This window comes from Numida meleagris, chromosome 5 (genome assembly GCF_002078875.1).
Source record: "Numida meleagris isolate 19003 breed g44 Domestic line chromosome 5, NumMel1.0, whole genome shotgun sequence".
Lineage (NCBI taxonomy): Eukaryota > Metazoa > Chordata > Aves > Galliformes > Numididae > Numida > Numida meleagris.
The window spans coordinates 12,578,183-12,605,841 of record NC_034413.1 but is presented as its reverse complement, the minus strand read 5'-3'; the positions used below and the strand labels follow the sequence as shown (position 1 = coordinate 12,605,841).

General features: G+C 42.5%; 1 protein-coding gene across 4 annotated transcripts; it reads right to left on the bottom strand.

The window, feature by feature from the left end:
* Positions 52-26,719, bottom strand: SLF2 (SMC5-SMC6 complex localization factor 2). Of its 4 annotated transcripts, none has more exons than XM_021399194.1 (20): positions 26,466-26,719; positions 23,355-23,398; positions 22,180-22,886; positions 21,506-21,560; positions 18,984-20,116; positions 16,361-16,443; positions 15,656-15,769; positions 15,209-15,376; positions 13,827-13,926; positions 12,393-12,468; positions 10,944-11,085; positions 10,542-10,650; positions 10,091-10,267; positions 9,416-9,513; positions 8,645-8,732; positions 8,093-8,224; positions 7,535-7,612; positions 4,929-5,015; positions 3,548-3,616; positions 52-2,755 (listed from the first exon to the last, which is right to left on the bottom strand). In XM_021399194.1, exons 1-20 carry the CDS (start codon positions 26,570-26,572, stop codon positions 2,720-2,722), a joined length of 3,603 nt encoding a protein of 1,200 aa, XP_021254869.1. In that variant the 5' UTR covers positions 26,573-26,719; the 3' UTR covers positions 52-2,719. The 4 variants fall into 4 exon arrangements, with proteins under 4 accessions (XP_021254869.1, XP_021254872.1, XP_021254870.1 ...); XM_021399197.1 differs by having other exon boundaries at positions 22,762-22,886; XM_021399195.1 differs by lacking the exon at positions 26,466-26,719 and adding an exon at positions 25,616-26,279.

The following is a 27,659-nucleotide window of genomic DNA, read 5'->3' as shown; positions in this document are numbered from 1 at the left end:
AGCTTGGCAGGAGGGAAAAAAAGAAAAAGAAAAAAAGCAAAGCCACAAATGTATATTTTATAGTCAGCTTTTAATTTTTTTTGTCTGTGGTTACTGCAATCAAGCACACCTAACTGCCCATGAAATGAGATAACATGGTTCTTAATACAACCAACATAATATGGAAAGATATACCTCAGTGCAAAAACGCTTCTCCAAAGACAACTGAAGCAGTGAAGACATTGAGTGTGCAAACAGCCTTTTTCAATGCATGGAGCTTCTGGCTGGGGGCAGCAGGTTTGCTAGGTCACTCCTCGCAGTCCCGGGGCAGCAGCCAGCACAGCAGCCCGTTTTAGGACAGGGCAGTGATGCTTCGGGATCACGAAGAGCTCCCATTCAACCAACACCTAGATGGAGAAACTGGGGGATTGTTACTCAGCTACAAGACAGATGGAAGGAAGTCCAGACAAAGAGGGAGGGGAAGAGAGGCAAAACGCCAGAATGTATACACTGGCATCAAGCACGAAAACACAGAACTGGCAGAGCTAAGAATTAGTCCAAGACTTTCTCAGTTTATAGTAAGCTAATGGGCTGTGAACCTAAGCACTACCATGTCTGCAGGAAGACCCAAACAGGAGCTGCAGCCATTTTTTTGTGCAGTGGTTGATGTGTGCTGATTTCATGCAGACGTTTGATTAGAAAAGCTAGTCTGGTTTCATTTTCTCAGTGGTCTATTAAATAAAAGTACATATCAAAGTGGTTATTTTGTACAGAAAAAAAATCCCCAACAGTTTCAAGGTGCTCCAAACTGCAATACAGGGAACAAAGAAAGACACTGATCTAAACCTCACCCCTTTTCCAAAATATACAGGAACGCAAAGTCAATTTTACATGGTAAGAAAATATATACACATTGCATAAAGTACGCGTATTCTGTACTTTTAAAAACTGTATACAACATCAGTGAGAAAAAGATAGAAACATTAATTAAAATCACGTACAATACATTTAACGTAGGAAGGAACCGCTGCCAGAGGGAAGGTTACCACACAGGGAATGATGGGCAGAGCAGGCGATGGCACTGGCATACCTGCATACCACCACGTCAGCTGTAATTTTAGTCTAACACTGTCCTGCTGTCAAACAAAGATTCCCTTTGAGGTAGATTCAACCCATTCTGAAACGACACACTGAAACTCTGAGATTAGAAACTGGCCTTGTTTCTGCCCTCGGGTGATGCTGAACATAACGCTGACGGGACAAAGAGAAGCTAAAAATGCTGCAGAGGGGACAGATGCTGCGGGCTTCACCTGAGCCACCCGCGTTTGAAAGGAAAGACAGAACACTGAACGTGATTCGCAAACAAAACACCTTCCCTGTGGGTTGTGTCCAGTCCAGAGCAGCTCCTTCACATACAACACGCAGACTTAACTTTAATTTTAACCCTATTTTACATTTTACATCAACTTGTAGGGGGTTTACTGTACAGGACAAGATAGGTTACTCTACAAAAATTAAAAGGAAGCAGTATTATAAAATGCACATGTCGCAGTATTAAAAAGCTAGATTTTCCATTTGGTATTCTACCCAATACTTGAACTTTCTGTTCACACATACACACATACTACAGACAAAACACAGTGTAAGGTTTAAATTATGGCATTCACACAAAGCACGCACAAAGGGATCACATCTCTCCGACTACTGCACAAACAGGCGCGGAGCTCTGAGCACACGCCGTGTATGCAGCAAGACTTTGCACAAAGACCTTTCACAGTTACTTTCACATGCAGGGGTCAAATCTCCTCAAATCTTTACTGACTCGATATTTTAGGAACAATATTTTCTCGTGAACGTACGTGAAGGTATTTGTTTCTTAAAGAGCAGCACAACAAGACCGCTCGTGTGATGAGACCTCATTTACAATAGGATCTTATAGAATCACTTTCTGCGCAGTCACATTCACTGCATAAATGCCTGAAGATGAGGCAGTTAGCATGAATGCAGTGCAGTAACAGCAAATGCTATTTTGTTATTTGCACTAAGTTCTGTTTTGTTATTTGTTAGATGACAATAACAGAGCAAAGCACTATCCACTTACACTGTTTGGGCACAGCTTCTCTTCAGCTGCCTCCACCCTCAAGAGAACAAGACAGCCACCACCTGCCCACACGTGACTGCCATATTTTGTTATTTAGAGGCACTGGATGATCATACCAATTAATCCTGCTCTGCAGATCAACGTGTGCGTGCAGCTCTGTTATTCAGATCAGAAGTGAAGCACTTCCTCGCCTACTCACAACAGAGAAGGTCTAATATTGTTTCCAGACTCATGTTTCACACCACTGGGCAGTTCTTCCCAGCTATCCCAAAGCAATACTTCTAGGTGTGTGCTGGCAAGAAAACCGACGCACACAGTTTTCAAAGACGTGTCATGATTAACAACGGAAATAAGAAAACTTCCCTCAACTTTCAACATGATAAAACGCAATCCAGACAGAGCTATGGAAATAGCTGCTTCTTCAGTTCACCCCTTTCAGAAGAACCACATTCATAGTAAAAGCAATGCCAATCAAATTGGATCATTGTGTTTTTCATATTTGCTTGAACCAAGCTCAAGTTCTAATTCAGACGACCAGTAATTCTTGCACTCTGACCAAGGTGAAGCTCCATTCCTTTTATACATGCCTTGGCTGCAGGCGCTCTTTGTTGTTGTTATTTCCCTGCTCTAGGCAAGATCTCATGAATCTGGCTCCCAGAAGTCATGTAGTTTTCCCTAAAGAGTAGAAACAAAATAGAAAACTCAAAACAAACAAACACTGAAGTGGAGAGCAGGCAACTGCTTAGTGTAAGATCACCACATCAGTTTACAAGTCCCTACAGTTTTATTTGGAAACACTTGCCAGTTTCCCCATATGTGAATCAAACCCAAGCACATGTAAGACTTTACCAGCTTCCATCATCTGCTAAGTAACTTCTGCGACCACATCTGCCACCTAATTCACTTCCCTTCCCGCAACAGGAAACCCTAGACACTACAAGCAGTGTCTTTTTTTGAATATTGCTTTGAGAATCATGCTTTAGAGACAAATGTTGTATTACACAGTTTTTAACTGAAGTCAGCACTAAGCATATACACGTAATTTAAATTTCCTGTTAGAAATTCGCTGGATTACAAAGTATTAAAGGGTTTTTCCAATCATTCCATGAAATCAGACAGATTGGAGGGGCTGTGTTCATCAAGAGCTGTTGAACAGATGTGCTTAGAGCACTGGTCTGGAGGGGCCTCCAAGTCTCACTGCCAGACAGCAGCAGGAAGTGCCTCACTGCATTCCTGCCCCACTCAGAAGTCCCTCCTGAAGCATCTGCTAATGACTGTAATCAGAGACAGGCCCTACAACTTGACTCAGTGTTAGCACTTCAGGGTGTTACGTAAGCCATTTAGGAGAACAGCACTTTTAAGGATAAAGGTGATATCTCGGTTTTACTGAAGCCAGCAAAAACAGAATTTTAACTGAAGAATATGAACGAGCTCTGCAGTATGAAAAAAAGTGTTTCATTACGTTACCTGAGTAAGCCGACTGTTTTGTATCAGATCTTGCCATCTGCCATATATCCTAGCAACTAAGTCTTTTACCTGCAAATTCAGATTGATTAGTTTAGCCAGTTCTGTTAAAAAAAGTCAAAAATTAAAATCACCACCACCACCCACAACAAAAACTCAATACTCAAGGTTTTCTGGGAGGGAACAGCAGGCAGAGAGCATCACCACCTCAACTCCAACGAGATCCTCAAGTCAGGTACCTAAGCAAGCATGTGATTTCCCACGTTACGTGTCCGGAATCAACACACAAGCCTCCGGCCTCCAAAAATCCATCTCAGCCTCTGGTAAGTTAGGTTTGTGACATGGGTCTCGTTTCTAACTAGAAAAGGTCCCTGCCACTGCAATCACAAAAGCCAAGGATGCAGCACTGTGATTCCAAAATGAATGCCTTACACAAAAAATGGGTGTTTTTCCTCAGAGCCAATCACAAGCAGGTGTGAAATACAAGAGCTGAGATTTGCTCTGTGTTCAATGCAATACTCAGCACAGTGGTGTCTTCTGGTAGCTACTGCAGTACTACAGCAAAGAGAAGTAGCGACAGGGAAAAAGAGAGTAAGATTATCCTCTCCCTGTGCAAGGACAAGAGAAACAAAACAGACAAGGATCTCAGATTCAGAAATTCAAGGCATTATTCATTAACTTGTTGAAAAGATCCATGCTCTAACCCATCTGGCTGAATAAAAAACTACCTTCTTGAGAGGTATGAACAGATGCATTTGCAAACATCTGACATAAAGCTGAAGAAGGCAATGCTTTTTAAAGTTGAGATCAGATTCAGCTTGCTATGACAGCATGCAGAGCATGAAAGTCAGAGTTGGGACTACCATTAGCGAACTACACGCCACAAAGCAAATGAAAGGCAATTAGCCAAACTTGATGCTACATCACGTGTAGTGTTGGCTTAAATACACAACATTTTTAACATCTAATTTAACTTTGTTATTATTTTGAAAATAAAAGACACACAAGACAGCCAGGCTAGTTTCTTCTGCCCTCTGCATCCAGCTCTGCACGTAGCCGCTGCTCTTGAAAGTACAAGATTGATTCCTGTCAGTTATCAGAGATTGCCATGAGAGAGAAAAGGAGCAACTCTGTTGGTCTGAAAGTTGAGATGCCTTGCTAAGGGGAAGACAAGCTCACATCTTAGTGTTGTCAGTGTCCTGTTGTTAGCAGAAAGAGTTTTTTCAGTGCATTAAAACAGACCTGTACTTAGGCATGTGTACAGACAGACAGCAAAACCAGGAAAAATAAATTCATGAGGAGGCCTTAGAACTTCCAGTGCTGGGATGAGGGAACACCACCAGAGAAGACCAAACAAAAGTAACAACAAGAAAAGGTGTCTTACCTTTGTTCGATAGAACAGCCTTGCATCTTCCCTAATATCACATTTTATGTGCTTATCTAAGGTACCACAAAGCTTCAGTAAGTGTTGCTAAATAAAGACAAAAAAAAAATGTACAGCTATTTAAATGCTCCATGTTGAAACTAAATATTTACTTCAAATATTTATTTCAATGTAAAAAAAAAAATGCTTTAATCTTAAGTTTTCTCCAAACTATAAAGTAAGGAGGGGGGGGAAAAAGAAAGAAAACAAGACTACAAGATCCTGTATCAGCTGCTGATAACGCACCTGGCTTAAAAGTTCTACGAGCATAAAAAAGTAGTTTTAAAGCCTTATCAGAACACAGCTACACATCACAAATTTTGAAGTTCCTACTAGCTAATTTATAAGTCCTCCCCATTCCCAAAGCAGCAAGAAAGAGACCATTCAGGTCTCTCACCAATGGAAAAAGGTTCTGAAGTTACAACAGCTAAAAATAAGCTTTTCAGTAGTCATGATTCAGGTAATTTCCCTTTGCAGTCTGTAGAAATTAGCTGAGTAGGTAAAACATACACGGGGCTTATGCACTGATCTTTTTACTTCTCTCTACACTTCTGAGAGCTTTAATAACGCAGTTTTGCAACTTCACAATCCCCTAATAACAGCTCCAAGATCTCTGATGTTCTGTGAATTTCACGATAAAATTCCTGCTCTTAATCTCTCACTGACCTGCTGTAAAGAGGCCGCACTCTCTAAGTGAAATACAAAGGAATTCCACTCAAACCTTTTCAGGTGTCTCAGTGACAATTCACCCCATGCAACTGAAAGATGACTAGAACTGAAATAATAATATAGATTTCATACAGTGTCTGGCCTGCACAATATCCAGCCGCTGTCCAATTCCACCCCACATCTCACATCACACATTCAAGAAGAACATGCTATTTCTTCAAGAAATTCAGAGATATGAGTGTTTTCGTGTGTGTGGCTGTAGGTGTTTGGGGTTTTTGCTTGTTTTAATTGAATCCAAAATCCCCATAAATTTTCAGGAAGGCAGTTATAAAGCTCAAATCTCAGAAAGGAATTGCAATAAGTATTTTCTTTACCAAAGATGGTTTGGCTTCACGTTACAGCACATGATCATCTTTTTGCAACTGAGTAGGAAACGTAAGCCCTAGGCCCTTCAGGGGAGACAGGATGGGAAGATGAGGGTGCATTGCTCTCTCTGAGTAAAAGCAGCTGCCTGAGGATGGACAAAGACCCCACTGAGAGCTTATCGGTCAGAATTAAAGAGAGGACAGGTAAAGGTGATGTTACAGCAGTACCTGCTACAGACCACCTGACCAGGAAGAACAAGCAGATGAGGCCCTCTACAGACAGAAGGGCAGCCTCACATTCACAGGCTCTGGTCTTAAAAGGGGACTTCAACCACCTGGCTGCTTGTCAGAAAGACAGAGCAGCAGGACATCAGGCAGCAGGCTGAGGGAGGCCATCCTTTCCTCACTGCATCTGCAGTGCAGTCCCCAGTGAACACAGACATAGCGACACTGGAGAGCGTACAATGAAGGGCCACCAAGGAGATTAAGGGACTGCAACACCTCTCCTACAAGAAAAGGCTGAGGGAGCAGGGACCGTTCAGCCTAACGAGAAGGCTCAGGGAGATTTATCAAGGCCTAAAAATATCTGATGGGAGGCTGCAAAGAGGATGGAGCCAGGCAGATTTTTTTTTGTTTTAAAATAGAGGTTCCCGTGACGGAAGGCAATGAGGCACAAACTGAAACACAGGAGGTTTCATATGAATATGAGGAAGCACTTCACTGTGAAGGTGGCTGAGTACTCAAACTGGTTGCCCAGAAAGGTCAGGCAGTTTCCCTCTTTGGAGATATTCAAAAGCTGTCTGGCCATGGTGTTAGGCAACCCGTTCCAGGCAGCCCTGCTTGAATAGAGTAATTGGATCAGATGACCTCCAGAGGTCCCTAAACTATTCTATGACTCTGTAAAATGTAAGCAAACATAACTGCTTTACCAGCATCTTCAAGAGATCCCATGACATTTCTTAAGAGCCGGGAGTGGTTCAATGGGACAGAAGATTTACACAAACACCATGAAGCAAGGAACTCACAGCAAATGCTTGCAGAAATCTGAACCGAGACTGCCAGAAGGCAAACAGAAGGTCTTGGTTAACAGATGTTCACACCTTGGAGCACAAGGGAACTGCTGCTACAGAGGAAGAGACATAGTCCTAGCCTTCACTTGCCACATGACTGCACTCCAACACAGCTAGCTGTTATGTGTTACAGCATATTTTACTGGTTATTTTCAAAGGGGTTTTCCTCTAGATTGAAAAGTTTCAGCTTTACTTAAGAAATTCACACAGGTTCACTGAAGTTCTAAGAATCCATATTAATCTCCATTTACTCTGTGAAAGATAACACATCTGCTGATCCACAGCCTTATGTATTTACATAATCATATCTGAAAAAATGCAGAAGTTTCTTTCTTTGCATTTACTGCAGAGAAAAGTTCTGCATTTGCTTCACCTCAGAGCAAAAGTTTCTCCCACAACAGACGAGAAGTGGATGATAATTGGTCTTTTAAAATCTAAAGACCTAGACACTGAACTTACTTACCCTTTGATCAGAGTTTACATTGTCAAAGAAACTAGCTTCACTGACTAGATGGAGGAGAATGTAGATTAGGTAGTACACCTGTAGAGAAACCAACAGAGTTTTAGCAGTCAAAACACAATCTTAACATATGGTATTCTCTCTGCTTTAATAATTCATTGCTATGACTTCATTGGCACCCTTCAACAGACAAATAAGGAATAAAACCCATGTCTGTTCTCTTAAGTAAACGATTTGAAATAATACATTCATATATCAGAAACATTTAAAAACAGTATTACACTGTTTTAAGTTACCTAGGTGGCCCACAAAGCTTTCTGTGGTTTCAGTTACCGAAAATTAATTTCACATTTGGCTTTATTTTCCCTATCATCTACATCCAGATCAAAATACTCGCTAAGAGATCTCATAGTAGACTCAAATAACCAAACCAATACTGAATTTTCAGATAAATGGAAGTTTTTCTAAATTGGCTTACAAGAAAAGATTTATTTTCAAAGTTGTAGGAGGTGTAAAAAAGACAAATGCAAAAAAAAAAAAAGAGTCCTGTTGGCTACATACCTCCTGTTCTAGTTCTGTATTAACGCGTTCTTTAATGTGTTCTTCACTGACATTCTGCTGCTCATCTTTTCCCATCTTCTCTAGTAGATTAGAAGGTTTCATGTACACCAGATACTGATGCAGAAGAGACATCTACAGATAGATGTGCATTTACAAATGGGACTGCTTTACAATGGAGAATGTGAAACAGCACCACTATCATATTATCTGTCTAAGACAAGAACATCTATAACAGGGACTTTTAATTAACACTGAAGCTTTCAAGCTTTGGCAATTCTTGACTACTCACAAACTAAAGTGTTGCCTCACTAGCAGATCAATCCTATGAAAACAAAGTGACTCTACATAAATACGTAAGAGGAGGATGGACAAGTCTGTCCTCCTTTCAGTGTTCAAAATGAATGTTTAGGCACATAAGTAATATTGCACTTAAACTGCAGAATATACAGGTTACACGTGTACAAACATACTTCCAATATTAGTCTAAACAAAAATTGGTGATTGGCCATTATAAATGCTTTCTAAACTTGGAAATTACATACACACAAGTACCTGCTTGTCACAGTCGTCAGGTATTCTCATATGCTTTTTGTTAAGCAGCTTTGCAATTATCACTAGGCTAAGGCGTCTTCTTACTTCCCTGAAAAACAAGTATGGGATTTTTAAACATTTATTTCCCAGGTAATGTCTTAAATTCACACTGTTTCTACACAGTACAGCAAGGCTAAGCATGGCTTTCCTAGACACAAACACGCTCACAGCTACTACATTTACAGAATGCTACTAAACTAGAAAAGAGGCCATGCAGACATAAATATTCTTGCCTTATTGCAGCTTTTCTTGTGCACAAGTAAATATTGCTGCATGCTTGCCTCCAAGCCCGAAATCAAGGGGCAAGGTCACTCTCATCTCTCACATACATTATAATATTTCTTTATTTTGAGATACAGAACTCATGACTGACTGACACAAAACCAGATAAATCATCTGAAGAACATTTAATTTTTGGTCATTCAGGCAAAAACGGGGATGGATATTAGAATCTGAAGCTGTCGATCCTTTACTGTAAAGTACCAGGAAGTCTGCAGCCCATGAAATGGAAAATAACCCTTTTTCACAGAAGAAGTGATGAAGAAACCATATCTAAACAATAAAAACTGCACATGCAGCTGTAACATCCAAGAAAACCCGAATACTTGGTTTAGTGGTTTTTTTGCTTGTTTTCAAGTATTAAAAAAACCCAAACCACCACCTCCGTAACAGCTACTGCATTTCTCAGGCTTTGGGTTCGTACAAATAAATGAGCTGTTGTAGTGTCATTACCGTCCACGCGTTATCCAGCTGGGGACCAGCTGAACCAGCCACAGCAGATTATGGTGCTGACTGGAGAGTTCGCTCACACCCAGGCAGAGCTCAGGCATCTTTAAAAGAACAAAAACAATTCTAAAAATCTCCAGATTACTGAGTGGTGGATGCAGCGAGTATTTGTTTTATTCGCAAAGAAGTACACATCTGCTCCCAAGAAAAATACACAGCGTAGATGTTAAAAAGAATTGGGCTAGCAAGAGACGATGCACACAAAGATACTTCCGCACTGCACCTGTAGTACTGCCTGCTAAACAGCATTTTGCAGTAGGCTCGTTGAGATCAGGTTGCTTTTCCTGACATTTGATTAGCTTTGTGCAATCATTGGTTTCATTCTTTCAAACGCTATCTTAAACATAATCAGTATTTACCCAAATCACAGCAAGCTCAGTGCAACAGCCCCCGTGCAGAAGAGGACAGGCAGGTGATGCTACTGGGCAAACGCCCTCCCAGTACACCCAGCCACCTCCCAAATCTCACAGAGCTAAAAAGCTCTCCATTTGTTCACATTGCATTTTCAAGCAGTACTTTTCTACTATGCCAAGGAAAACAAACAAAACATCAAAACAAGTTTCTTTAGAATTAAATTGCATTTTCATAAATTAAGTACTAGAAAATGAATTCCGAAGTTACCTTTGTGCCCCAGTCTTTAATACTTATCAGAAGTTTTGTGAGAAGGCACTGGAAATCTATTAACGAAACTTGCTTTAGCTGTTTCTCCAAGCTTATTTTAAAAAGCAATAGAAGTAGCAACAGTATTTCTTGATCTGTATATCCATCTTGAATTACTGTCGTGCAGAAATCTAAGAACTTAAAAAGAAAAAAATAACATTAAAATCTGAAATTAGTTTCTATTAATGCGTAATGAGAAGATTTGCCCCCTCACGTTAAAATTTCCTTCAGGCAACAACTTGTTTTTCCCCCCTCAAACAGCTCCTGGAGGAACAATCTGCTGAACATGAAGCTAGATGCTATGCTGGGGTTCTATCTACTCAAAAAACCATGCCCACAGCTAAATAAAGGTACTAGGGTTTTTGCTGGAAAGAATCAAAAACCCTGTGGGTACTAAGTGGGGTTTTCTCACCTTGATCACATTCATTAGATTGCTTTCTGGTAGACAGGAGAAGGCTGGACAGGCAGAGTTGGTAAATCCTCCCGGCTGCTCTTTACTCACTGTTCCTTGCATCTGACTTCTAATAAAAGAGACACAAACTTGAGCAATCAGCAATTTAAAAGCCCACAAAGGCTTATCTGCATCAAACTGAAGAAAAAAAATCCCTGCATGTTTTAAACACCTTCAAATCACAACTACCCTCAGCTACAGAGCACACACACCTTAAACTTGTAATTAATTATTTACAATTAGGCTACAATTCTTGTAACCCCTCCCCTTAGGAAGTTGCAGGGCAACAAACAACAGTGATCCTAAGCAAGGGATGAGCTATCATAGGATCTAAGCAACAGATACCAGAATGAAAACACTTACAAAATATCACGCTCGTTAAAGTTGGGCTGAAGATGTTCCAATGGAAAGAGAGATCTGAAGGTAATACCCATATTGACAAAAACAGTTGACACATCAGCTAGCGAAGGGATCCATGGTTTAGACTGTTCATCACTGATGGAGGCTATAAGAAAGAGAGATGGGACATATTAGTTTAAGCTTGGTTATTTGCATTAATTCCTTTCCAGAAGTTTACATCCCTCCTACTAACTCTAATCTTAGCAGAATCGCTGCTCCTTGCAGAACCACGGCAGGGCTACAGTAGACCAATGCAGAATTTTACACTAAGTAAACACCTTCGCAGAATTATTAAGGCTGGAAACACCAGTAAGATCATCGAGTCCAAGCATCAAGCCCACGCCTGTGATGGCTCTGACCATGCCTCTCAGTGTGACACCTAGCTATTTCTTCAAGACAAACATCCACAAATATAAACATCGTAGTTTCAGACCTTAACGTTCAACTCAGTTAAAAAAAGATGCATCTTTAGTTAAGCAGTGGAACAGAATGTCTCAGAACGTTTTGGAGACTCTACAGTAGGCAATGTTGTAGTTTAACAAACTTCTCAGGAGCAGCTGTAGGTGACTTGATCCTGTTTCAAGGGAGATACGGAGATCAGAGATCTGCTGAGACCTCCCCGGGTCTGAGTTCTTTGAACACTCACTGATCAGTTTCAGTGGCTCATTCCAAAACAACCTGAGCACCAACAAAGCAACAAACAAAGGAGGCCGCAATCCCTCTCATATCAAACAAGTCCTGTTTCCAGGGACATTCAGAATATGTAGAACAATTTCAATAGATCTGACCAAGCGCTTCAAGTGAACTTGATTACTATAATGATGTTAACTGGCAGACCTATATGAAGTAGTGACTGGGATGGAACTAAATGAAGACATGGAGAACATACCAAGGAACTAGTACTCAAGAAGTTTTTAGAGTACAATGAAGGAAGGCAGAACACACAAACAAGCAATAGCACAGGCTGAAGCACACCCTTCAAAGTGTTTCTGTGCATGTATACAGTTCTTATTTTGCCATTCATTTGGAAAGTAAACTATGCAGTGTTGGGCATTACTAGGTGAAAACCATCTTGTAGTCCCTAAGCTACAAAACCTTCTACATTAAAAGACAGGAAGGACTTCTGAACATACTGAGCTCCTCCTCAGGTCAATTCCATTTGTGAAAGAATAGAAGCAAGTGTAAAAGGTTCTGTATCACGTGCACAGCTTGGCAAATATACGCCAGGATGACATCTTGTGGTATAGCTTGCACACCCTCACTGAACACCAATTCAAGACATAAGCAACAGAAGCAGAACAGAAACTCGTGTCAGAAACACAGAACAGAACCAGTGCTTTTTTTTCCCCTCTATTTAGAGGAAGGGAGATGATTTTGTTCAGTTGGTAAGTTCTCCATCCTCCAAATACTCACCATTGTTTAGTGTTATTTCGATCAACCTGTCTAAAATCTGGGTGGAAACACAATAGTTAGGATGAACAGACATCATCTGTGGAGAAAAAAAAAAGTGCTATGTGTCAGATACTGAGCTACATGACAACATCAGTTTTCTTTAAATAAACTCTTTAATAAAATAAAAAACCAACAAAGCAACAGCAAATAAATACCAAGCCCTCTTAAGCAAAACAAACCACAGAGATCAGAATATTTTGATTATGGAGCATTTCAAGTAGTGCACACATGCTATGAATACTTCAAAAGCAGTTATCTGCAAAATCAGAACGCTACAACCCCACTCTGAATCCATCTATTCATAAGAAGGAACTGAGGAGTAAGAGAATGGAAGCATCATATATCCTTTCAGAACCTATTTCTACCTGTGATCAAGTTGAATTCTTTAAACAGAAGTGATGGCAACTGAGAATTGGCTGCAACCTTTTCCAATCACAGTTAAGATGAACATACTCAATACTAAGCCAAAACAATGAATTCTTAACTACAAAAATATGACTGAGAAATACACGTCGTGCTTCCTGGTGCCTTTCACCACGCCAGCAAAATCCCCTCATTTTCTCCCCAAGTGCTGGACAGTTTTGTGCTCGGTGAGCAAACTGTGCTGCCTCACACTTTCACCTTATTTGAAGAACACCAGAGCTCACATGAAGAGTGTAAGGCGATCCTCTCCCAGCTGGGAAGAACGAGGTAAGAGAATGAAAATATTCTCCTTTTGGTAGAAGCAGAAAGCTCGTCAGCAGACTCAGGCTGCAATCCTACAGGCAGCCCAGCGTTATTTTTAATTTTAGGAACAGTTAGTGCTAAATAATCATGGAATGAAGGGAGGAAAGGGGCACTTTCATGAGTAACAGAATGATGTAAATTCCCAACACAGACATGTAGAAAGAAGACAGCCATGTTTCCTTTGAGTGCCTCTACACTTCTCGAGCCATAATGCAAGCCAACCTTTTCCAAATAGTGCAGTACTTAGATGTACAAGGTTATGTATGTAGAAATTGCAGGATGTGCACTTTTTTGAGGGTAGAAGGAAAAAAAGAATTAACATCTGCTTCTGATTTTTCCCCACACTTAACATCCTGAAATACCTCCTCATCCAGCACGCGTTGTGCCATTTTCAGAATGAAATACCACATACAAAGACAGACGGGGTTAGGAAGCTTTGCAGTCACTCAGGAAGTGGAGAGAAAAGCTATTCCCTACATTTCATTTCTAATGACAAAACATTTCAGACTGCAGGAAAAGAAAAAGAGCCCAGAAAAAAAGTTGGTTTTGATTTAAAAATCGCTAACCTAATGTAACAGATTCACTGGTATGATTATCTGTACTACGACCAGCTTCTGGGAAGAACAGTCTATCCAGTTAGAGTGTAACTAGGAACAGTATGGTCCTTACCTGAAAAAGCCACTTTAGAATTGGAATGGGACACGCACTACAGCTGTAAGAACTCAGAAAACCATGAATAGCGAAAAAAAGCTGCTGTGTTACATCAGAACTGTAAGGCAAAGAGTAGGGAAGAGAAAACTCCATTAGTGATTGAAGCAGCAGTTTCACTAAACTATCAGGGGCTTCCCCAGCCCTCAGATCATCAATAGCAGATGAAGATCTGAATGCTCAAAACATATTATTCTTATGCTTTTATCCACTATGAGATACTGCAGTAATTAAACGTTATTCTTGACAAAACTTTTAAAACATTAAGTAGAGAACAACCATATTTTTCTCCAGAATGCCATACTACATACTATCTACCTATCTGAGCGATGATGTGCTAGGAAGACATCCATTTGTCGACTGGAGAGCCAATATGTGCCAGCTGGGTGGCTTCAAAATGCCTAAGGAATTCAATCATCATTGCAAGGGATAATTCATTTAATTCTCATTCCTCCATGTAACCTTCATGAAGGTTACATCCCCATGATCTTTAAATCACATTCATAGACAAGCCTCAATCCAGAAGAAAGTAACACAAATAACTCCCTCAGGAGGGAAGCAAAACCACCCTCCTCCTCCTCACACCCACAACAGCACACACATATACAGATCAAATCCTCCAACACTATCAATTCGCTCAGTTTCACTGAGCTAGTTGGGAGTAAAGCACCAACTGAAATAATGGAATTTTTCAGGATATGCAATTGTGATACAACAGAAGAATTTGTAAATCTACCTGCAGCCTGACCGCCTCATGAACACGGACACACCTCTTATCAGTTAGGTAACAGCTGCATGTGTGTATTGTACGCATTTAGCTCAGTGACCGAGTTTAACTGATGCCATAACCTGACTTCCTGCAACCTTAACTGTGAGGAATCTTAGGTCCCAGGCCCATTCAATACATAACATTCTTTAAGCAGACATAACACAACATTAGTTGGTCAGAGAACACTTCATCACAGAGGTCCTCGTTCTGCCTTGGGACAGTTAAGCTTTTGTTCGTTATCATATTTCAGTTCTGCACCTTCCATGAGATTATCAGATTAATCCATCACATTATCAGTGGTAGCCCAGCACAGTATAAATAAGGAAGAGGCCAGAACGCTCCCTCACACCTCATTTAAGATTTTTTTTTTCAAGAATTCCTGAGGAGGAAAGAAGGAATGGTCCAGCAACTATTCACTGTTCCATGAAGCTAGTCTAGAAAGGGCAATTTCAGGAAAAGAGTCAGTCTTGCCTACAACTCATTTGTATGCCAAGATATTATTTTATCTTAAGAACTGCTAATACTTGTGAGAATCCTACAAGTAAGCACAACAGAGCAAAGAGGTTATTCTTACCTAACAAGGAGTTTTTCTATAGCATTTTGAGGGATGAAATGAAAATTCCTCAAGTCAAGGTCATGTTGATTGAAGATTTTCCCAGAGATTGATAAATCAAATATATCTTCTCCAGGGTGGTAGTCAGGTATAGCATGAGCTACTACCGAAAATCTCTTTATAAATGCCCTGTAAGATCCAAAATTGCTTTTATGAAATTGAACAAGAGGCTGTTTGCTGTCTGAGTTGGTCGTTTTCAGATGATGAACACATTGGCCTTATGTGAAAGTTGAGTTAGGTTAATACACAGCAACATCTAAGAAAATCCACCCAGCCCTGAAAGATGATGAAAACGGTTCATGCTAGACACATTAACAACAGCTGACAGAACAAGAGAGAAATTTGAGAAACAGGCTAAGAAAAAAAAAGCGAAGAACTAGATTCAATTGGTTTTGGAATAGGAAGGACCTGTGCTCTTCTGAGAGGTCTCCATTCTCCACAGCATTTTCATCTTCTCCATCTGAAGAATCAATTTCCTTTCTTTGCATGTCTTCTCGTAACCGCTTTTCTAGTTCATCTAATCTGAAATAAGAGTAATAGTGAAACATATCACCATTTAGCATCAGTTACTAGGGTCACATTCTTTTAACAAAATCTATTTATTAGCACGTATACCCGCCCACCACCAGTTACTGCCATCAGTACATACACCACATTACACTTTCTCTCTGAAAGATCTCTTGCCAGATCACTCCTTGGTTTTATCCACTGAACTGCGTGCCTGCTTGCAAACTGACAGTCTACACAACTTTGGAAAACAAAACTGAGCTGCAAATGACTTTGAAGAAACTAGTGTAGTCAGCCCACATAAACAGTTCTTCTTTCATGCCTGACCAGCAGCCTAGCTGGCTAGGTGACCTACAGCAAAGGCATCAGTAAATTTAGTCCAGCTCTTGTGAGACAGACACATATATCACATATCACTCACTACTGCTCACAGAGAGCCTGTCATTTAGCTTTTCGAGTAAAGCCATGCTCGTAGGTCCTATGAGACCGATGGCAGTAGTGTCAAGAGGCAAAGCTTAACTTTCTATACCTCAAATCCCATCAAGTTTGGGGAGGCATCTACAACCCCATGCCAAATTTTTCAGAGCAGCTTTAAAAGAAACAAACCTTTTAGATTGTTCCTTCTCCTTCAAGAGATGTTCTAAGCTGTTCACGTATGACACCTGGGTAACAACAGGAGGCTTAGAAAGCTGCAAAGGAAACAGTAAGAAATTTTAAAAATACTGCAACTACTGATTGTTTCACCATTAGTCGCCATTAACCTCTTCCAACTTTAAATATATTCTACCTGAAGGTAAAATTTCAAAGAAAACCCCAAAAAGCTGGACAATTAACAGTTGGGTTTCTCAGTTCCTTGACAACTTCCTGTAATGGTCAAATCTCTCTGTGATTAATTTAGAAATGATTGTGCTTCACGATGAATCTGAAGAGCCAAGTTAGCAGCCAGCCTTCGTGAGCAGCATTAGCATCAGAAGCCTTTCACTGCACAGCTTCACTGCAAACAGCAGAGACTCCAGGAATCCCCCATTCCTGCGCACGAGAAGCTCCTAAAAATGATTTGGTACATCCGTGTTACTTTCACCATTTCCTAGAGCGCAAAGCATCAGTCTCTGTTAAATCATCTCCTAAGTCAGTAGACAAAAGAAAGCTGCAGGTGAGAATCCTAACACAGAAACAAATTAGGAAACCAATAAACAGGGGCAGAGAAGAAAACAAAAAAATAGCAAAAAACAACAAACCACAGCACCACCTCTACAAAGAATGTCCCAGCTGCTAGCAAGATTCGTTTTTCAGCAGTCAGTGTTCTGTTCAGCTAGCTGCAGACAAAACACATCTCAGACCTTCTATGGTCACCATTCGGTGCTTTGGATAAGCAGTGCCCTTCTGACACCACCTTCCTACGTACAAAGGCTCTTAGTAGTGTCAAAAGCTTCTTCCTCCAAACTCACTCACTGCAGGAAGAACACCAATAAGAGCATACTCCTCACTGGAGATTTTCTATTTCCCAAAGATTACAGAAATTAGTTAGGAACCTAATAAAAAAAAAATCAGTTACTACAGCATTAACTTTCATTAGCATAACTGAATTCCGATTCAGATGCAAGCAGCTGCACATCTTTGTGGGAAAACATGGGCATGCTGAAGTCCTCTGACCTTATTTCATATCCATTTAACATGTCCAAAGCGAACAACTGAGAAATCAAGAGCGAACTCCAATTTGCACATATGCTCCTTCTTACAAAAGAAGATAAAAATGCTGGTACATGCAGAAACTGTGCTCATGGAAATTCTGGGACAGTTCCTAATTGTTTTGCCTGTGTTGGTCACTAATTACACAGAAGGAAGCTAGGCCAAATGATGCGGTCACACACGTGTTCCACACACACTTGATCTGGGCTGTATCTGTTTATCATTCCTGACCATTAATTACACTGCCATGTTGATTAAGATTATGGGATACGTATGTAACCATGAAAGTCTGTTCTATAATTTGCTTGCATCATTAATTGTAAGGACAGATAAAACAATTATGGCTGCCCAACACTTGCTTACAGGAACTTTTTAAAAGAAACTCAATCAGCAAAATAAACGATTTCAGAGATTTATAGATGGGAGTAGGACAAGAGTACAGGTATTCTGCTAACAACAAGCTTTTTTTCCTGCTGTATAAAAACATGGTGGTTTTCCTCCAGTCAGCAGCTATGCAACAGGACCTGCTCACTCCTCCCTCACCATGCAGTGGGGCAGGGGGAGCAAAAGCAAGAAAATTCTTGGGGTTAGATAATGACACTTAAGTAAGTGAAGGGGAAAAAAAAAAACCAACAAGTGATGCACCTGGCATTCACTCACCACCAGCTCCCATAAGCAAATTGCTACCTGCCTCGTCTGCCCTAATGGCTGCCTGCCAGAAGCTCTGCAGCACCTTTCATTTCATTGTGGCATGTAGCAGCGTGCCACGGGATATCCCTGGGGCCAGCTGCCCTGGCTGTGCCCTGCTACAGCTCCTCACCCCAAACTGGCCTACTTGCTGCAGGGCCACAGCACAGCCAACAGGAAGAAACCTTCCCACTGTGCAGGTACTGCTCAGCAACCAACGCTTACCAACAGCGCTCTAGTCACAAACATGAAGCACTTCACACTGAAACACAGGCTGCTGAGCAGGAAATTAACTCCAGCCTTGCCAGACACACTTAAATACAGCCATTTACAACCTGCACCAGCTTTGTCAGGAATGCCACACCAAGTACAAGCACAAGGCTTTCCTAATTAAACCATTACTTTACAGCAGAGTTGCAAAGCCACAATTTATTTGACGCACTGTCATTGAATAGGATAACTTTTAATAAACAAATCAGTTCATTACCATAATACCCTGCAAATTGTTAGATACTTCTTCATCCATCCCTCGTGAGCAGAATTCATTCTACTTTTTGAAATCCTCTCTAACATACTTCAATTCCCATGAAATTCAACCTCCAGGAAAACACCAGGCAGACCAAGTACTTGTATGCAGACTTTTGAACCATCATCCAGCCATTTCAAGGGCCAGAAGCACCCTTTCACTGGCTACACTCCAGCACAGGACCCTTAAATAAGCCAAGTCACCAGTTTTGCAGGCAAGGAACCGAGTTTACACACCTTAAGAACAAAGGAAGAAACCCATATTGAAAAGAGGCACTGGAAGAAAGCTGACATAATGCTTTTTTTTTTTTTCCTAAAATCCACTTACATGATGCGTCAGAGCCATGGTGCCCTTGAAGAGATCATCAGAACTGTCTCCTTCCAGGGCTTCTGTCTGACACTTGGTACTTGAAGACAGAATTTCTTGCAGTGGCAGGAAGATTTCATCGTCATCATCGTCGTCATCATCTAGAATGCATCCCAAAGTCTCATCTTCGCTATCAAAACTGCTTTTTGATTTTCCATTCACATTGCACATCTCTGTACAGGTGCTTCCAACTTTTAACCCTCCTGCAAGTTCTGAAGATAGGTGGTTATCGTCCTCACACCCTCTTTTAAAAGGCAGTGAACACAGAACCCTTTCATCACTCTCTTCCAATAATGTAAGTTTCCTAGAACCTTCTGCTGAACAATGATCAGAAACATTTTCTGAAGCCTTTTCTTCTGTTCTTGAAGAAGTGTTGCTGGGTGGAATACTATCAGCTCTATTGCGTGTACATCTTTTTGGTCTTACCTGAGAGAAGACAGCACTCTGGAGATGAGATTTCACACCTTTTGTGAAGGCAGTACTTGCTTGTTTTAGGTGGTGGGGAGAAGGCAAGACAGTACTTTTCTCCTGAGAAGGAAGGGACTTTTCCAAGAAAAAGTGTGAGTTGGCCACCTGCAACTGATTCTCTTTGGTATCCACAACAGAAACCTGGCTATTTTCATTAAGATGCTGTGCAGAATATGATGACAAACCTACAGAAGAATAGTTATTTCTCTCATTTTCATGGCTTGAGTCGAGGTATTCCTCTGAGCGAGGAGAATCACATCCAGGTAGAGCAGCAGCCTCCATTAGCTGCAGCGCGTCCACACACGGAGACTTTAGCACAATGTTTTTCACCAAAGTAGACTTCCTATTTTTCCCAGTTGCAGAGGACCTTCTCAAAGCAGGCTCGTTGCAACTTGCTTCCTCAGACTGATTGGAACCGTTAGCACACACGCTCATTACAGTGCGTTTTCTCTTCCCAGAACAGACAAACTGTTTGGACGGCCCAGAAGACGAGAGCTGAGATCTACGGCTGACTAATGGAGCAGAATGACTTTTCCACACGCTGGCAGCTTTCTCGGGGGACATTCTCAATGGATTTGGAGATGATACGTCAAGTTTTGAGTCCTGCTTTGGTTGGGATGGGTCATCTGTGAAAAATATTTAAGAAAAAGTAAACCACCATTGCTGTTCAAGAAGTCAAAGCTGTAACAGTCTACTTTTAAAAACAGAACAAAAAAAACCAAACAAAACAACTACTAGCTTACAACGTTCATTTTTACATCAACTATGACTGAAATTTTTGACCAGGAACACCACCACGTCCATTCTCCTTGAACGCAAAAGAGCACAATTAAGTTTTACCTGGCCACTCATCTTAACTAACTTGGAAATGAAACACTTATATTTTAAAAGCAGCTCAGCATCTACAGCAGAACGCTTCTTCTATAGGCTGCAATCAGCTCTCGGCCAGATCAGCACCTCACACTGTTGGCCAGTTCCCAGTGCTAGCATAGGTGGAAGGGATTCACGACAGCACAGAGCCCCATGGGTTTGCTCAGCCAAGGAACCATAAGATGCCAATCCTTGCACTGTTTTAGTTTATTTTAAGAACAATCATCCTGGACTGGTCCGGTAATGAGAGCGTGGTTTGTTGGCAGTTATTAAATCAAGTGAGGTGGGCTATGCAAGTAGAGCAAGACTCGATCCTTTCTAAGAATAATTTCACCGTTCTCAGTTAGCATTATATAGTGTAAAAATGTAGAATTGGGCATATCAGACCACAGGAACATTACTGTATAAAAATAACGCTCTGAAGCAAAGTTACCTCACTGATCTTATATTTATTTCATTGATCCACCTCAAGCTTTATTCACATTAGCTTTATGTACTGACTTCTACCTATTGCAGAGCAAAATAAGGTGGTTTACTGTTCTGTTCAGTAAGAGTGGTGGGGTTTGTTCTGTTGGCTTTCATTTAAGCTGTAAGACAAAATTTGTTAAGTACCACAGTGAGTGCAGATTTTGCAAAATGAACCTCTGGATATCTTTATGGTCTTTAACACAAAAAGGTCATCACTAACTTATAAATAATCTGCTCTTCAATGAAATCTCAAATTACTTTTAAACCTCTTCAAGCTTGCCATATATTAGAAACAGCCCAGTCTACACAGCAGCAGTAATTTTTGGCAGGGACTTGGAGTAGATTTATTCCTTACAGTAAACTCATATCACTTCTGAGAAATATCTTGAATCTGCCTCCCCTAACTAGTTACAAACCATTTTTAACAGCTGTCACTACTGTTGAAACCCATAACATTGTACGAAAATTGTCCTAATTACCTGAATCCTACCATCGAAATAATCCTCTCTGTGAGGTAACTTTCACCTTCATTTACCTTGCACTTAACTGTCATAATACGCACCACAAGCTAAAGAATCTATTTTAACTACACTCATGCGATAGAAAAACATAACTTAATGATAATAAGCGATGAACTTGATTGTTTAATTAATTCCATAAAGTAGTACTGCATCTACCTGAGGCAGTCTCCCTCGAACCAGAATGTGATATTTTTCTTGAATATCCACTTCCCTAGAAATAGAGATGGAGAGGATAAAACGTTAATTGCATATGTTTTAAAAGCAGAGTGTTGATGTCCTGAGCTGAGCACTGGGTCCAGAACACGTTCAGTCTCACACACCCCCAGAAATACAATCATGTACTTCAAGACAAACTGAAAACACAGCAGCAATGACCTCAAAAGGACTCTTCCCCCAAACCTGGTATGATTACTCCCAACTCTATCCAAGCACTGTGGCATAAGTTCATAAATGTGAACTGCTCTTCATTACAGCTTCTAACTAGCAGAAATTTGCCAGGCTGTTCTCTACATTACAACACGAGAAAATACAACACCATTTCCAGTAAGGCATCTTCTCTACAAAATAACTAACACTTAAATTCCATTGCATTTGCATGCTTGCAGCTGCATCAGCCTATTTCCTCTATTCTCAAGCCAGAACTTCTCATTTACTGATAAATAGTTATGAATCAGCTTACCCAAAAGCGTGACCCAACATTTACAGAGGAACAAAGAAACAGCATTTTGTTGCATGTGAAAAAGGCAGCACTCAGGATTTCATCCTACAGTAAAACAAAGTCATGCACAATGGTTGCCGGTTTCAATCCTTAATAACCTTTCTAAACACACCTGATGTGATACTCTTGTTCTTGAAAATGGCTTTACGTGATGTGCTTTAGACTGCTTCGTCCCATGTTTCTTCTGCTTTCCTTCTCTGTGCAGAGTTCCCAGTGCTAACCTAACTTTGGAGTCAGGCGGAGTACACGGCAACTTCAAGAGAAGCCCTGAGTTTGGACACGGAGACGTGCAGTTTGCATTGCCATTACTTCTAGCACAGGCTTTCTGAGAATCAGCTTCTGGTAAAACCCATCTGTCTGAGTCTGAGCTGGTCTCTTCTACATCCATACAATCAGTTTTCTGTTCCCAACTATTTTCACAGGACAGCAATGTTCTTGTTACATCCAGGTACTTCTCACTCCTTCCCTGCTCTGGCTTGACACCTTTATCTTTTTCAGCCAAGATATTCCTGGGAGATGCTGTGGTAACAAAGAGTTTCCGAATCACAACTCTCGGCCACGCTGACCCCGGTGTCTTGCATCCTGCATTGCTCTCCAATATGTTTACATCGCCTTTTTTCTCAATTCCTCTCCGAAAGGCATCTAATATAGGACTCGTTTTTGGTGTTGGGTCTGGCATCTTTTTTTTTCTAACCTTCTTTGCAGGAGACATCTGCTTCTCAAAGCACTCAGCACGTAGAACAGACAGTCCAATTCCTGCATCTTTTACATTTCCTGAGCCTGAGGAGCACAACACACTTCTGTCTTTATGGCCAAGGTCTGAAAGAAAAAAGAAAAGATGAATCATTCACAACCACAATATCGGGGGGGGAGAGGGAGGGGAAGAGCCTTTTTGGATGTTATTTCTTGGTATTTTATCTCCCTCCCACAGAATCCAAAGTGAATTTACTTAATCACTTAGATTGTGTAGCACTAACAAATACTATTTCCTATATCAAACAAGAATTGCATGATTTTTGACGTGGCTGTCGTTGCTACAACCACCTAGCTTAAACATGATAAAATAACTTTACTAATCACATTGCTATTTAAAGGTGTTCATTTTAACAGGAAATTAATTATTCAGATACGTTTTTAGGAAAAAAAAATTAAAACATGCTCATTTTGATGTACTTGGCAAGCTGAAGTCATTGTGCCACTGCTCTGCTTTGGAAAGAGACCGGGCTTAGGCAGACCTACACAATTAAAACTATTTTTATTTTGTTAGTGAAAGATATTTATATTTACCTTGTTTTAAAACTGGTTTGAAGAACTCTGTAATAGACTGGTTTCTGAAGAGAAAAGATAAGTATTATCTTCTGTCAGAACAATACCTAAACGTACACTAGCAAATAAAGTAAAAAGCTGGAATTTATTTTTACAGGGGTTTTGTGTTTTTTTGTTTCGCTGTTAATGCCAGCAGCTCTTATTCCAACCTGGAGTTAAGCTCTTTGATAGATCAGAGGAGACAAACCCTTACTCTTCACTAATGAAGCCAACCTGTCAGCTTCCTCTTAAACACCTCTTCTGTTAGCAGCTCTGTGAGCGTTAACCTCCCTCCCAGCTTAGAGCCAAAGAGACCTCACCACTGGCAACTCTGACTGAAAATGTGGTTTGTTTTAAGGTCAGAGTCACAGACTGCTACGTTATTCTAAGAACAACAACTTAATTGCTAATTCTACTCACTATCCCCAAAAATGAGTTAAGCTGTTAGATTTACAAAGTGCGTTTGTTTGAGGAGAGGCCAGAGCCGGCAAGCAGGAAGGTGCAGGGAACAGGGCCCCTCCTGGCTGCAGCCCGGCCGCACTCATCGTGCTGTGACACGGCTTCTCAGTGGGAACGGTCGCACCAGCAGCAGGGCTTCCAGCAGGCCCTGCAGGCATCTCCTGGCTTCCAGAGGGGACAGCCACCTGCAGCCACCTGATTTTTACACATAGACAGTAAGTTAAGTGATAACTAGTTCATAGTTCTTGAGCGCAGAGCAGTATTTCAGTGTTCAGACCGTACCTTCCTCAGGCAACCTGGTCACTGTCAGAAATGGACACCCTCGCACAGGCCATTTCAGCTCAACAGAAGAATCAAAAGGCAGAAATTCCCATTTGCTTGCTGCTGCTGCTGCTTTACCTCCAGGCAGGGCACACTGAGTGTTTGCCTGGGGCTGCTCCCACAGCTCCGAAGCCACACGGTGCTCTCGGCTTCAGCACTGCCCAGCTTCCCAGAACGGTCCTGGCTCCGAACCAAGCAGTCATACTTGCTATCTGCAATACCAACCACTTTGGGCAGGCCAAATCTCATCTCCAGTTACTGCACAGATTCCTTCTCTGCACTTGAGGACAAAGCAAAGCTGAAGACCTCTGCTCTCTTCCTCCTTTCCCCAGCTACATCCCTACCCAGCGGCATCCTTTCACTGCCCTTCAGCTGAACACAAGAGCTTTGTAACAATGACTGTATTTGTACCATAATTATGCAGAGCCTTGTAAAACCACAGCTGAGAGACCAGAGGTACTATCAATTAAAAAAAAAAAAGGGTTGTTTGTCAGTTGGGGTTTTTTTTGTTTTTTTTTTTGGGATAGAAGTTGGACTTGACTACAGCATGACATGACATGTGTCAGCCTCAGGCACGGAAACGTACCAGAAACTTCAAATAAAAGAAATGAGTTGTGAGAAGGAAGCAAGCTCATGATACAGTGCAAGGAAAAATGTGAGAAAGCATCAGGCTTTCCATTCTGCTCTTCACACGCATGATAATACACAACTTCCCCAGGGCACAGGACTGTAACAGGCAGCTTTCCATTATTGCTTTAATAGGAGGTCAAAAACCAGCCCTAAGAGAAGGAAGAACTGATGAAGCAACATTAATCACTATTTATCGCTCTTTTACCTAACAACTCTGTCTTGAAAAACCTTGAGAAGTACCATCTTGATGACCAAAAATACACAAAGTCACACATTAAACTTCACAACATTCTTTTAGAGGATTGTCACGTAGCAGAATGTATTTTTTTTGTCTTAGATCACAACTGTTCTTAAATATTCATTAGCAGCCAAACCGGCTATGTCATTACTTTCACTTTCACAGGCAGGCAACAACAGAAGAGGAACTGATCTTCTAGCTCCACCCTTTCCTCCAGCTTCAGGGTTACCAAAACAGAGGATCCGTGGCAACAAACAAAATAAGGTGCAGCTAACAGCTTAAGAACGTTATGACTTGCCTCATACAGCTAGAAGCAAAACTTCCCTGACCTGGCAGCCTCTGAAAAACCTTATCAAGCCTTTGGCAGAATTAGGGTTTTCAGTACATGGACAGGTTCATCAAATCCTAAGACTTACAGTGCTATTAACAGAACTTCTATGAGAGTACATAGCAACCAGCACAGATTGGAGAGCACTACCAATGACAACTGAAGTTTTCTCTTTACAGCCCAACTGCTGTAGCCTACAGACAGGCTTGAAAGCAAGTAGTGACAGGCACGATGGGCACACGGACAGGTACACAAAGGCAGACTCACAGACTTTGAGCGATGAGCTGAACACAGCAGCCAGCCTCAGCTCCTTTTGTCGCTGTCAGGCTGCCGCCCACCACAGAGCAGCTGAGGTGGGACTGCTGGGGCTCACCCGGGCCACCCCTGCTCAAGCACAGCCCGGTGGTTTTTAAGCTCTCTGAGGAGAAAGAAATCCACAGCCTTTCTCAGGGCAACCTGAGCCGGCGTCCAGTCACTCGCACAGCAGAGCAGAACCACAGAACCGTGTGTAATCCCAGGCTGGAAGGAAGGCACAAGGATCACAGAGCGGCTTAGGTTAGCAGGGACCTAAAAGGTCACCCAGACATGGGCTGGTGCCCCTGCCAGCTCAGGGCCAACTGAACCCGGCACTGGCACCCCCAGCAGCGGGGCACCCACCGCCGTGGGCAGCAGTGCCTCACTGCCTCTGAGTGATGAATTTCCTCCTGACATCTAACCTGCACCTCCCTGGTAGCTCAGGGCCACTCCCCCTCGCCCTGTCACTATCAGACCGCACAGACCGCTGGTTCCCCCCCGCCTGTCAGCTCCCTCAAGCACAGCAGGGCCGCACTGAGGTGCCCCCGCAGCCTTCTCCTCTCCGTGCTGACCGAGCCCAGCTCCCTCGGCCGGTCTCCATAGGAGAGGTGCTCCCGCCCTCCGCGCGTCTCCGTGCCCTCCTCCGGACCCGCTCCAACCTGGCGCTGAGCGCCCCCGGCCTGCACGCAGAGCTCCGGATAAGGACCACTAACACCAAGCCCCGGCTCCGCACAGCACCGCCCCACGTGCCAACCCGAACGGGCCCCGCTCCCCGCACGCCGGAGCTGCCCTACTGGGCGGGACCGCCGCCCCCCGCCCGTACCTGCAGTCCCGGGCCGCCCCCCTGACCGCTGCCGGCCTAAAATGGCGCCCGGAGCGGGTAGCGGGCGGGCTCGGCGATGGAGAGCCCACGCCGAGCGGACGGGTCATGGCGCGCCGCGCCCGGCAGATCCTGTGCGGAGCGGCGGAGCTGCGGGACCACCGCCCGGCCCCGGCACCATAGCAGGGCCACGCCCGGGACCCCCACCCTCGGGAGCCGCGGACGCGAGGCGGCCGCGCTATTAGGCTCGCTCTCTGATTGGCTGAGCTCCTGAAGGGATAGCGCCTCGCATTGGCTCTTTACCTTCGCGGGCGGGACAGGGAGACAAAACGTAGCTGCGATTGGCTGCGAGAGCTCGGGAGGTGGGACCGGCCTTCCGCGCCGAAAGGAGAAGGGAAGAGCCAGTCACGGCCCCTCCCCGGTTCCCGGCGTTCTGATTGGCGCGCTCCCGGAGGGAGGCGGGTCCAGTCCTCGGCGGGAACGCGGGGCTGTCCCCTCGGCTCGGCGCTATGCTCCGGGCAGACTTGGCGTGCTGTGTGCGGGTACAGCTTATGCGTGCCCTTCAGCAGGCCTTAAATCCAAATAAACAGGTGACAGCACTCACTAGGAGCACAAGTACAGCTATCAGCATATGAACGACTTCTAAACATTTTGATTAAAATAACTCCTACCACTACAGCTTCTAATTACACCCAAGAAAGATGGAACCTTGCTTCCCTAGCTCTTAGCTTCACGTCATCTGTTTGCACCAAGAATCTAGAAAGCAGAGCTGAACTTCAGGACTGCTCCACGGCCATTTAGATGCGTCGCTCCTTTCAGCCTGGAAAACCATCCATCCCTGCAGACAAGTTTGATGACTGCACCTAGCTGCTTATCGGCCATGCTTCTCCCTGTCCCCTCTCAGCAGCTACAGCAATGACGTATCTTACCCTTCAGGCCTGCCTAGGATTACTTTGCCATGCTCACACAGCAATAGCAGGGGGACGAGAAGAAAGACCAGCTCCATCTCATTTTATGTGGCGCATAAGAGGATGAAACAGGAGGTAGAAGAAAACAGATGAAAGATTTGAATGCGTATATAGCAAGGAATAGGCAGGAGCAGGAAATGTTTAGTTTTTTTTTTTTTTTTTTTTAATTACTATTATTATTTCCCTCTTCACCTCAGTCACTGATATGAGGAATAAATATGGAATTCCA